This window comes from Eucyclogobius newberryi, unplaced genomic scaffold (genome assembly GCF_026437365.1).
Source record: "Eucyclogobius newberryi isolate DKJ021-1_F unplaced genomic scaffold, fEucNew1.0.hap1 SCAF_661, whole genome shotgun sequence".
NCBI classification, from domain to species: domain Eukaryota; kingdom Metazoa; phylum Chordata; class Actinopteri; order Gobiiformes; family Gobiidae; genus Eucyclogobius; species Eucyclogobius newberryi.
The window spans coordinates 9,722-22,500 of record NW_027316347.1 but is presented as its reverse complement, the minus strand read 5'-3'; the positions used below and the strand labels follow the sequence as shown (position 1 = coordinate 22,500).

Here is a 12,779-nt window from a genome sequence, read left to right as displayed (position 1 = left end):
CTCTCTCTCTCTCTCTCTCTCTCTCTCTCTCTCATAACTCTCTCTCTCTCTCATAACTCTCTCTCTCTCTCATAACTCTCTCTCTCATAACTCTCTCTCTCTCTCTCATAACTCTCTCTCTCTCTCTCTCTCTCATAACTCTCTCTCTCTCTCATAACTCTCTCTCTCATAACTCTCTCTCATAACTCTCTCTCTCTCTCTCATAACTCTCTCTCTCATAACTCTCTCTCTCATAACTCTCTCTCTCTCTCTCATAACTCTCTCTCTCTCTCTCTCATAACTCTCTCTCTCTCTCATAACTCTCTCTCTCATAACTCTCTCTCCTCATAACTCTCTCTCTCTCTCATAACTCTCTCTCTCATAACTCTCTCTCTCTCATAACTCTCTCTCTCTCTCTCATAACTCTCTCTCTCTCTCTCTCTCTCATAACTCTCTCTCTCTCTCTTCAGTGGTCAGACTCGGTCCTCTCTTCTCTCGTCTTGGATGGAGAGTCAGTTTATCCTCTGGTGTCTGACCCTCTGCTCCTGCTGCTGTCCAGAGTGCTGCTGACCAGAGTCTGCTCCTCGCTGAAGGTCAGAACTCCTCCCCCACATGTTTGGTTCCCATCATGCACTGCACATGTGTTTGCCTGATGTCTGCCCATGTGTGTGTGCTCAGCTCGCCCCCTGGTGGACTCTGCGTTACCTGTCGCTCCATCAGCAGATCTTGGAGGCTCCTTCTCCTCAGCTCCTGTCTCTGGCCCAAAGCTGCATCAAGTCAGGTCAGAACTGCTGAAAGTCTGACCATTTGGGCCGTTTCTGGCCTCGAACCTCTGTCATGAAAGCCGCTCTGACCTTCACCATATCCCTCTGACCCTCACTCTCTGACCCTTTGACCCTCACTCGCTGACCCTCACTCGCTGACCCTCTGACTCTCACTCTCTGACCCTCTGACCCTCACTCTCTGACCCTTTGACCCTCACTCGCTGACCCTCTGACCCTCACTCGCTGACCCTCTGACCCTCACTCGCTGACCCTCTGACCCTCACTCTCTGACCCTTTGACCCTCACTCGCTGACCCTCTGACCCTCACTCGCTGACCCTCTGACCCTCACTCTCTGACCCTCTGACCCTCACTCGCTGACCCTCTGACCTTCACTCTCTGACCCTTTGACCCTCACTCTCTGACCCTCACTCTCTGACCCTTTGACCCTCACTCTCTGACCTTCACTCTCTGACCCTTTGACCCTCACTCTCTGACCCTCACTCTCTGACCCTCTGACCCTCACTCTCTGACCCTTTGACCTTCACCTGTGTTTCAGTGGAGGAGAGCGAGGCTCTGCTGGAGGTCACTTTGCTGCTTCACTTCCATGTGGAGTGCGTCTACATAAACCTGAGTTATTACGAGTATTCTGAGGCCAAGAAGCACATGAAGAAGGCTCAGGACCTGTCCGGCCTTTCTGTCAACATGACCGGTACCACACTGTCTGACCTTTAGACCGGTACCACACTGTCTGACCTTTAGACCGGTACCACACTGTCTGACCTTTAGACCGGTACCACACTGTCTGACCTTTAGACCGGTACCACACTGTCTGACCTTTAGACCGGTACCACACTGTCTGACCTTTAGACCGGTACCACACTGTCTGTCTGACCTTTAGACCGGTACCACACTGTCTGACCTTTAGACCGGTACCACACTGTCTGACCTTTAGACCGGTACCACACTGTCTGACCTTTAGACCGGTACCAAACACATGTAATGCTGTGTGCTTCAGGCGCGCTGGGCAAACGCACTCGCTTTCAGCAGAAGAGTCTGGCTCAGCTCGTCCTGGAGGTGAAGAGGAGCAGCGACGCGTCCCATTGGACCGAGAGCGAGGCCAGCCCCGCCCCCACACCCGCCTCTCTCCTGCCGAAGGTGTGTCCATGGAGACGAGCCGGCGTGAATGTTCCGCAGTGCAGCTTTAACCCCTCCCTCTCCTCAGGACTGTCGCCTGAACGATGACACGCGTCTGGAAACCATCAGCCTCCAGGATCCGGACCAGTTCCAGCTCCCGGATCTGAGCCCCGAGGAGCAGGCGGTGGTCCTGGGCCTGTGGTGAGGCCCGGATGCCCTCCCCGAGTCAGAGTCAGAGGCCCTCCCCGAGTCAGAGTCAGAGGCCCTCCCCGAGTCAGAGTCAGAGGCCCTCCCCGAGTCAGAGGCCCTCCCCGAGTCAGAGTCAGAGGCCCTCCCCGTGTCAGAGTCAGAGGCCCTCCCCGAGTCAGAGTCAGAGGCCCTCCCCGAGTCAGAGTCAGAGGCCCTCCCCGAGTCAGAGTCAGAGGCCCTCCCCGAGTCAGAGTCAGAGGCCCTCCCCGTGTCAGAGTCAGAGGCCCTCCCCGAGTCAGAGGCCCTCCCTTCTGGCTGAAGGTCCAGGCGCTGCATCTAAATACAGCGTCGGGACTTGAACCGGCGACCTCGCGGTGCAGAGTGTCGAGCTGCAACGTCAATGACAAAATCCAATAATCACAGTGTTTACTGATTCGACACAGCACTGCCCTCTGTGGCCACCAGAGGCAGTGCATCCCGAGCATTCCACTCATAATAATGTAGAAACCTTTAGACCTTTAGAGCCTTTTACCTTTTACAGACCTTTAGAGCCTTTTACCTTTTACAGACCTTTAGAGCCTTTTACAGACCTTTTAGAGCATTTTACAGACCTTTAGAGCCTTTTACCTTTTACAGACCTTTAGAGCCTTTTACAGACCTTTTAGAGCATTTTACAGACCTTTAGAGCCTTTTACCTTTTACAGACCTTTAGAGCCTTTTACAGACCTTTAGAGCCTTTTACCTTTTACAGACCTTTAGAGCCTTTTACAGACCTTTAGAGCCTTTTACAGACCTTTAGAGCCTTTTACAGACCTTTTAGAGCCTTTTACCTTTTACAGACCTTTAGAGCCTTTTACAGACCTTTAGAGCCTTTTACAGACCTTTAGAGCCTTTTACCTTTTACAGACCTTTAGAGCCTTTTACAGACCTTTAGAGCCTTTTACCTTTTACAGACCTTTAGAGCCTTTTACAGACCTTTAGAGCCTTTTACAGACCTTTAGAGCCTTTTACCTTTTACAGACCTTTAGAGCCTTTTACAGACCTTTAGAGCCTTTTACCTTTTACAGACCTTTAGAGCATTTTACAAACCTTTAGAGCCTTTTACAGACCTTTTAGAGCCTTTTACAAACCTTTAGAGCCTTTTACAAACCTTTAGAGCCTTTTACAGACCTTTATAGCCTTTTACAGACCTTTAGAGCCTTTTACAAACCTTTAGAGCATTTTACAAACCTTTATAGCCTTTTACAAACCTTTAGAGCCTTTTAGACCTTTGACCTTTGCCTCTGCTCTTCCAGCACAGACTTCCAGAAGAACAATCCTCTGCACAAACTGACAGAGGAGGAGCTGCTCGTCTTCACCTCGGTCAGTTCATCTTTTCATCTTCTTGTTAGGCGTTGTCACGGCGACTGCTCTTCTTCTTTGAGCCGACTCTTGTGCTCGTCTCGTCTTTTTGGAGGTAAATCATCTGAAAGTCGCTGTGATTGGTTGAATGCAGCTGTCACTCACTCGGCGACTGACAGAGACCGACCAATACGAGAAGTGTTTGGATGTTTTCCATTCGTTGTCGGCTCTTTCTGGATCTTTCGCTTGCGTCCCTGACTCTTTCTGGATCTTTCGCTTGCGTCCCTGACTCTTTCTGGATCTTTCGCTTGCGTCTCTGACTCTTTCTGGATCTTTCGCTTGCGTCTCTGACTCTTTCTGGATCTTTCGCTTGCGTCTCTGACTCTTTCTGGATCTTTCGCTTGCGTCTCTGACTCTTTCTGGATCTTTCGCTTGCGTCTCTGACTCTTTCTGGATCTTTCGCTTGCGTCTCTGACTCTTTCTGGATCTTTCGCTTGCGTCTCTGACTCTTTCTGGATATTTTTCAGGCCTTGTTGTCTCAGCCTAAGTTCTTCTCGGTGCAAGCGTCGGCGCTGAGTCTCAGGACCAAACTGGAGCGAGCACAAAGGCGATGTGTGGAGCGAGCCATGACGCAGACGCAGGTCAGAGCTCACTTATCTGGAAAAACCTAATGACTGAGACGAGACCGACAAAAGCTCCAGATTCACACTTGGACGTGTCGTTCATCTCGACACTCTCTGCTCCTCAGGCTTTGGTGGATTATTTCGCCGACTCCAAATGTCCTGCGTCCGAGCGTCTCAAGATGTTCTACGCGTGCCGCCCTCCGACCAGGTGGAACGTGCAGGTGAGTGGGATGCCCTCCCGAGGCCGGAGACGTTCTGGAGCACACGTAGATCTTCTGTGCGTTTCTCTGCGTCCACAGAAGAGGCTGGCGTCGCTGCTTCTGGACCTGGGCTGCACCAGCTCGGCTCTGCTTACGTTTGAGACGCTGCAGATGTGGGAGGACGTGGTCATCTGTCTGGAGAGACTGGGTCAGCACGGGAAGGTCAGGGAAACGCCAAAACATCACCCAACGTCACCGACCACACGAGAAACACCAAACATCACATTTAGAAGAATTTGTTTTTTCCACAATTAGAAATAACTCTTATTTTCAGTCAAACTGAAGTCTAAACTCTGCAGAACGTTTGAATCTCTTATTTCTTGATCTCGAGTCTAAATGTGACTAAAATAAGACCCTAAAGCTGTTTTGTCCAGGCCGAGGAGATTGTGCGGCGCGAGTTGGACAAGCAGGAGACCCCGAGTCTGTGGTGTCTCCTGGGGGACATTCTGAGGGACCCACAGTTCTACGATCGCGCGTGGGAACTGTCCCAGCACCGCAGCGCCCGGGCCATGAGGTCCAAGGGCCTCCTGCACCTCAGGCTCAAACAGACCCCACAGGGCGTCCAATGTTTCCAAGAGTCGCTGAGGGTCAACCACATGCAGGTACTGGACCTGGGGACTGGGACTGGACCTGGACCCGGGACTTGGAACTGGAACTGGAACTGGACTTGGAACTGGACCTGGACCCGGGACTGGGGACTGGACCTGGACCCGGGACTGGACTTGGACCTGGGACTGGACCCCACATTTACAAACGGGACGAGCCGTGGCCCACTTTAAAAACTGGTCCGGTTCATGTTGCTTGAGTGGACGGTCAGACGGACCAAACCAGAACCATGAGGTCAGAGTTCACACTGGATTTGACTTTGTCCTGGTTTAGTCCAGGCTCAGTTCTGTAAATGACCTTTTGACCCTCGACTCTTTGACCTCTGACCCTCGACTCTTTGACCTCTGACCCTCAGCTCGGGCTCTGGTTCTCTCTGGGCTGTGGTCAACTGGCGTTGGAGGATTACGAAGGAGCAGCTCGATCTTTCCAGTCGTGTGTCTGCATCGAGCCGGACGTGAGGAGCTGGACACACACACTGGACACACACACACTCTGGACACACACACACTCTGCACACACACACACTCTGCACACACACACTGGACACACACACACTCTGCACACACACACTGGACACACACACACTCTGCACACACACACTGGACACACACACACTCTGCACACACACACACTCTGCACACACACACTGGACACACACACACTCTGCACACACACACACACACTGGACACACACACACTCTGCACACACACACTCTGGACACACACACACACTGCACACACACACACACACTGGACACACACACACTCTGCACACACACACACACACACACACACTGGACACACACTGGACACACACACACTGGACACACACACACTCTGCACACACACACTCTGCACACACACACACACACTGGACACACACACACTCTGCACACACACACTCTGGACACACACACACACTGCACACACACACACACACTGGACACACACACACTCTGCACACACACACACACACACACACACTGGACACACACTGGACACACACACACTGGACACACACACACTCTGCACACACACACTCTGCACACACACACACACACACTGGACACACACTCTGCACACACACACACACACACTGGACACACACACACTCTGGACACACACACACTCTGCACACACACACACTCTGCACACACACACTGGACACACACACACTCTGCACACACACACTGGACACACACACACTCTGCACACACACACACTCTGCACACACACACTGGACACACACACACTCTGCACACACACACACACACTGGACACACACACACTCTGCACACACACACTCTGGACACACACACACACTGCACACACACACACACACTGGACACACACACACTCTGCACACACACACACACACACACACACTGGACACACACTGGACACACACACACTGGACACACACACACACTGGACACACACACTCTGCACACACACACACTCTGCACACACACACACTCTGCACACAGACACACACACACACACACTCTGCACACACACACACACACACTGGACACACACACACACTCTGCACACACACACACTCTGCACACACACACACTCTGCACACACACACACACACACACACACTCTGCACACACACACACACACACACTCTGCACACACACACACTCTGCACACACACACACTCTGCACACACACACACACACACACACACTCTGCACACACACACACACACACACACTGGACACACACACACTCTGCACACACACACTCTGCACACACACACACACACACACACACTGGACACACACACACACTGCACACACACACACTGGACACACACTCTGGACACACACACACTGGACACACACACACACACTGGACACACACACTGGACACACTCTGGACACACACACTGGACACACACACACTCTGCACACACACACTCTGGACACACACACACACACTGGACACACACTCTGCACACACACACACACACTGGACACACACACACTCTGCACACACACACACTGGACACACACTCTGGACACACACACACTCTGCACACACACACACACACTGGACACACACACACTCTGCACACACACACACACACTGGACACACACACACTGGACACACACTCTGGACACACACACTGGACACACACACTCTGGACACACACACACACACTGGACACACACTCTGCACACACACACTCTGCACACACACACACACACACTGGACACACACTCTGCACACACACACACACACACTGGACACACACACACACTGGACACACACACACTCTGCACACACACACACTGGACACACACACTCTGGACACACACACTCTGGACACACACACTCTGGACACACACACTCTGGACACACACACTCTGGACACACACACACACACACACACACACACACACACACTGGACACACACACACTCTGCACACACACACTCTGCACACACACACACACACACTGGACACACACACACACTCTGCACACACACACACACACACACACACTGGACACACACTCTGGACACACACACACTCTGCACACACACACTCTGCACACACACACACACACACACTGGACACACACACACTGGACACACACACACTCTGCACACACACACACTGGACACACACACACTGGACACACACACACACACTGGACACACACACACTCTGCACACACACACACTGGACACACACACACTGGACACACACACACTGGACACACACACACTCTGCACACACACACACACACACACACTGGACACACACACACTGGACACACACACTCTGGACACACACACTCTGGACACACACACTCTGGACACACACACTCTGGACACACACACTCTGGACACACACACTCTGGACACACACACACACACACACACACACACACACACACTGGACACACACACACACACACACACACACTCTGCACACACACACACACACACTGGACACACACACACACTCTGCACACACACACACACACACACTGGACACACACTCTGGACACACACACACTCTGCACACACACACTCTGCACACACACACACACACACACTGGACACACACACACTGGACACACACACACTCTGCACACACACACACACACACACTGGACACACACACACACACTGGACACACACACACACACTGGACACACACACACTCTGCACACACACACACTGGACACACACACACTGGACACACACACACTGGACACACACACACTCTGCACACACACACACACACACACACACACACACACTGGACAGATGATGATATTTGCTTCTCATTGGACAGAACGCTGAGGCCTGGAACAACCTGTCCACGGCGCACATCCGCCTGAAGAACGAGTGAGTCGTGTCTGTGTGCGTGTCTGTGTGCGTGTCTGTGTGCGTGTCTGTGTGCGTGTCTGTGTGCGTGTCTGTGTGCGTGTCTGTGTGCGTGTCTGTGTGCGTGTCTGTGTGCGTGTCTGTGTGCGTGTCTGTGTGCGTGTCTGTGTGCGTGTGTGTGTGCGTGTGTGTGTGCGTGTGTGTGTGCGTGTGTGTGTGCGTGTGTGTGTGTGTGTGTGTGTGTGTGTGTGTGTCTGTGTCTCTGTCTCTCTGTGTCTCTGTGTCTCTGTGTCTCTGTGTCTCTGTCTGTCTGTCTGTCTGTCTGTCTGTCTCTGTCTCTGTCTCTGTCTCTGTCTCTGTCTCTGTCTCTGTCTCTGTCTCTGTCTCTGTGTCTGTGTCTGTGTCTGTCTGTGTGAGTCTGACCCGTGTGTTTCGTGTGTTGCAGCTACAAGGCCTTCCTCACGCTGCAGGAGGCGCTCAAGTGCAACTACGAGTCGTGGCAGATCTGGGAGAACTTCCTGTTGGTCAGCACCAACATCGGAGCGTTCAGCGACGCCCTCCGAGCTCATCACCGCCTCATGGACCTGAGGGACGGCTACAAGGACACGGAGGTGAGGACCGAGACCACGTCTGGTCTCAGTGTCAAGGGCTGTGTCTAGAGCGGGGTCTAGGGCATGTCTAGAGCGGGTCTAGGGCGGGGTCTAGGGCGTGTCTAGAGCGGTGTCTAGAGCGTGTCTAGGGCGTGTCTAGAGCGGGGTCTAGGGCGTGTCTAGAGCGGGGTCTAGGGCGTGTCTAGGGCGGGGTCTAGGGCGTGGTCTAGGGCGGGGTCTAGAGCGGGGTCTAGAGCGGGTCTAGGGCGGGGTCTAGGGCGTGTCTAGAGCGGGGTCTAGGGCGTGTCTAGAGCGGGGTCTAGGGCGTGTCTAGAGCGTGTCTAGGGCGGGGTCTAGGGCGTGGTCTAGGACGTGTCTAGGGCGGGGTCTAGAGCGGGGTCTAGGGCGTGTCTAGAGCGGGGTCTAGGGCGTGTCTAGAGTGGGGTCTAGGGCGTGTCTAGAGCAGGGTCTAGGGCGTGTCTAGAGCGTGTCTAGAGCGGGGTCTAGGGCGTGTCTAGAGCGGGGTCTAGGGCGTGTCTAGAGCGGGGTCTAGGGCGTGGTCTAGCGCGGGGTCTAGGGCGTGGTCTAGAGCGGGGTCTAGGGCGTGTCTAGAGCGGGGTCTAGGGCGTGTCTAGAGCGGGTCTAGGGCGTGTCTAGAGCGGGGTCTAGGGCGTGTCTAGAGCGGGGTCTAGGGCGTGTCTAGGGCGGGTCTAGGGCGTGTCTAGGGCGTGTCTAGAGCGGGGTCTAGGGCGTGTCTAGAGCGGGGTCTAGGGCGTGTCTAGAGCGGGGTCTAGGGCGTGTCTAGAGCGGGGTCTAGGGCGTGTCTAGAGCGGGGTCTAGGGCGGGGTCTGGGGCATGTCTAGAGCGGGTCTAGGGCGGGGTCTAGGGCGTGTCTAGAGCGGGGTCTAGGGCGTGTCTAGAGCGGGGTCTAGGGCGTGTCTAGAGCGGGGTCTAGGGCGTGTCTAGAGCGGGGTCTAGGGCGTGGTCTAGAGCGGGTCTAGGGCGGGGTCTAGGGCGTTCTAGAGCGGGGTCTAGGGCGTTCTAGAGCGGGGTCTAGGGCGTGTCTAGAGCGGGTCTAGGGCGTGTCTAGGGCGTGTCTAGAGCGGGGTCTAGGGCGTGTCTAGAGCGGGGTCTAGGGCGTGTCTAGAGCGGGGTCTAGGGCGTGTCTAGAGCGGGGTCTAGGGCGTGTCTAGAGCGGGGTCTAGGGCGGGTCTAGGGCGTGTCTAGGGCGTGTCTAGGGCGTGGTCTAGGGCGTGTCTAGGGCGTGGTCTAGGACGTGTCTAGGGCGGGGTCTAGAGCGGGGTCTAGGGCGGGGTCTAGGGCGTGTCTAGAGCGGGGTCTAGGGCGTGTCTAGAGCGGGGTCTAGGGCGTGTCTAGAGCGGGGTCTAGGGCGTGTCTAGAGCGGGGTCTAGGGCGTGTCTAGGGCGTGTCTAGAGCGGGGTCTAGGGCGTGTCTAGAGCGGGTCTAGGGCGTGTCTAGAGCGGGGTCTAGGGCGTGTCTAGAGCGGGGTCTAGGGCGTGTCTAGAGCGGGGTCTAGGGCGTGGTCTAGAGCGGGGTCTAGGGCGGGGTCTAGAGCGGGGTCTAGGGCGTGTCTAGAGCGGGGTCTAGGGCGTGTCTAGAGCGGGGTCTAGGGCGTGTCTAGAGCGGGGTCTAGGGCGTGTCTAGGGCGTGTCTAGAGCGGGGTCTAGGGCGTGTCTAGAGCGGGGTCTAGGGCGTGTCTAGAGCGGGGTCTAGGGCGTGTCTAGAGCGGGGTCTAGGGCGTGGTCTAGAGCGGGGTCTAGAGCGGGGTCTAGGGCGGGGTCTAGGGCGTGTCTAGAGCGTGTCTAGAGCGGGGTCTAGGGCGTGTCTAGAGCCTGACCCTCTTGTGTTTCAGGTGCTGCAGTACCTGGTGCGAGCTGTTGTAGAGGACCTGCCTGACAGACAGGGGGCGCCCTCCTCTGCTCTGAAGCCCAAACTGAAGGAGCTTCTGGGGCGAGTGAGCGCGCGTCATGGCAACGACAGCGCCGTGTGGACGCAGTATGCCCTGCTATACGGAGGGGGCGCCAGCGAGAGCCACGAGGACAACTACAAGGTCAGAACTGCTCCGGAGGAGGGGTCTAGTGTCCGGAGGAGGGGTCTAGTGTCTGGAGGAGGGGTCTAGTGTCCGGAGGAGGGGTCTAGTGTCCGGAGGAGGGGTCTAGTGTCCGGAGGAGGGGTCTAGTGTCCGGAGGAGGGGTCTAGTGTCCGGAGGAGGGGTCTAGTGTCCGGAGGAGGGGTCTAGTGTCCGGAGGAGGGGTCTAGTGTCCGGAGGAGGGGTCTAGTGTCCGGATTCCCTGGTGTTTCAGGCTCTTCAGTTCCTGTCCAAAGCTCATCGTTGTGAACTGCAGAACTCGGACTGGCACCAGGACCCGGCGCTGTTCAAGGGCGTCCTGCAGAGGGCGCTGTCCATGGGCAAAGGTAACAGTCTGACCTCCTCGTGGGGTCAAAGGGCTTTCAAATACAGGAAGTGACTTTACTTTTATTTGGACTTTTGCCTCGCGTCGTTAAAATGATTTGTTTGACCCGAGTGTGTTTGTGTGTCCAGTGAGCTTGACCGTTGCTCGGTCCAAGTCCAGTTCAGCTGAAGCGCTGCAGGTTTTGTCGTCGAGCCGCCTCAGCCTCAACAGTCTGGTCTCCAAGGCAACGGTACACGCCCCCTTCAGTTTCACTCTTTTACCACAGCCTCATGCTCAGGTCCTGATTCTGTGGAAGGTCTGGACTCTGGTCTTTGGTCTGGACTCTGGTCTTTGGTCTGGACTCTGGTCTTTGGTCTGGACTCTGGTCTTTGGTTTATGAAATCCACTTTATTTTTCACAGTTCAACGTTAAAACTTTGAATTTCCGAGTTTTGTTTTTCCGTTTCAAAGGTTCTTGACCTTTGACCTCTTGTTTTTCTGCTGCAGCAAACGCACTCGGACGCTGCGACGGGTCAAATGCACGAGGAGCTGAAGGACGAGCTCCAGGCGCTGGCAGAGGTCATCAAAGACATCCAGGAAGTGAGCGCCGCCCTCAGGAACCAAGACTGACCAACCCCAACGCCCACAGCCAATCAGGGATGAACTCTCGGAGGGATGAACTCTCGGAGGGATGAACTCTCGGAGGGATGAACTCTCGGAGGGATGAACTCTCGGCAGGATGAACTCTCGGCAGGATGAACTCTCGGCAGGATGAACCTTTTTCTACAATAATCATGAGTCGTGACTTTATTAAATCAAAATGTCAAATATAATAAAGCTGTTTCTCTGGAAGCTTCGGTCACATGTTTACTGACGCTCATTAGCCGTGTGCTCACGTTAGCATGTCGGGGCAAGCTAGCTTTTGTTTATTTCCTCATGGTAATTCCCTCTGTTGCCAGTAGATGGAGCGCTAACACCAATCCTGACGAGGGAACGCCGTGTGTTTTACAAAACATGAGCAAAGGAACGAGAGAGTTTAAAGAACGAGCCGTAACGAGCAGGAAGCGCTCAATAATTACTTTACAGCGACTTCCTGTTTTCACCTTATGTTTGTTACAATAAGATCATGTGCTCAGTTACCGCTTCTCTCCTCTGCACATGCTCAGAGCTTCTCTCCTCTGCACATGCTCAGAGCTTCTCTCCTCTGCACATGCTCAGAGCTTCTCTCCTCTGCACATGCTCAGAGCTTCTCTCCTCTGCACATGCTCAGAGCTTCTCTCCTCTGCACATGCTCAGAGCTTCTCTCCTCTGCACATGCTCAGAGCTTCTCTTCTCCTCTGCACATGCTCAGTTCGGCTAGAGGGCGGAGCATGAACGGGCCTCTGAACACGCCCACAGACTGAGCAGCTACAGGATAAGATAAGATATTCCTTTATTGTCCCACATGGGGAAATTTCATTGGTGCAACGCAGGTAGATACAGAGGTAGATCCAGAAGAACAGATCACTTATAGGAAGTCTGAAAAACA

At 54.3% G+C, this 12,779-nt stretch overlaps 1 protein-coding gene across 1 annotated transcript; it reads left to right on the top strand.

The window, feature by feature from the left end:
* Positions 1 to 449: 449 nt before the first annotated feature.
* On the top strand, positions 450 to 12,085 carry LOC140348306 (tetratricopeptide repeat protein 27-like; the record flags this gene model as incomplete). Its single annotated transcript, XM_072434319.1, has 17 exons — positions 450 to 572; positions 658 to 760; positions 1,301 to 1,453; positions 1,760 to 1,899; positions 1,967 to 2,079; positions 3,363 to 3,429; positions 3,936 to 4,049; positions 4,157 to 4,252; positions 4,331 to 4,453; positions 4,666 to 4,893; positions 5,253 to 5,351; positions 8,217 to 8,269; positions 8,694 to 8,859; positions 10,712 to 10,909; positions 11,163 to 11,274; positions 11,402 to 11,502; positions 11,759 to 12,085. Coding segments are annotated over 17 exons (2,112 nt in total), but the record flags the coding sequence as incomplete, so codon positions are not given.
* Positions 12,086 to 12,779: the final 694 nt, after the last annotated feature.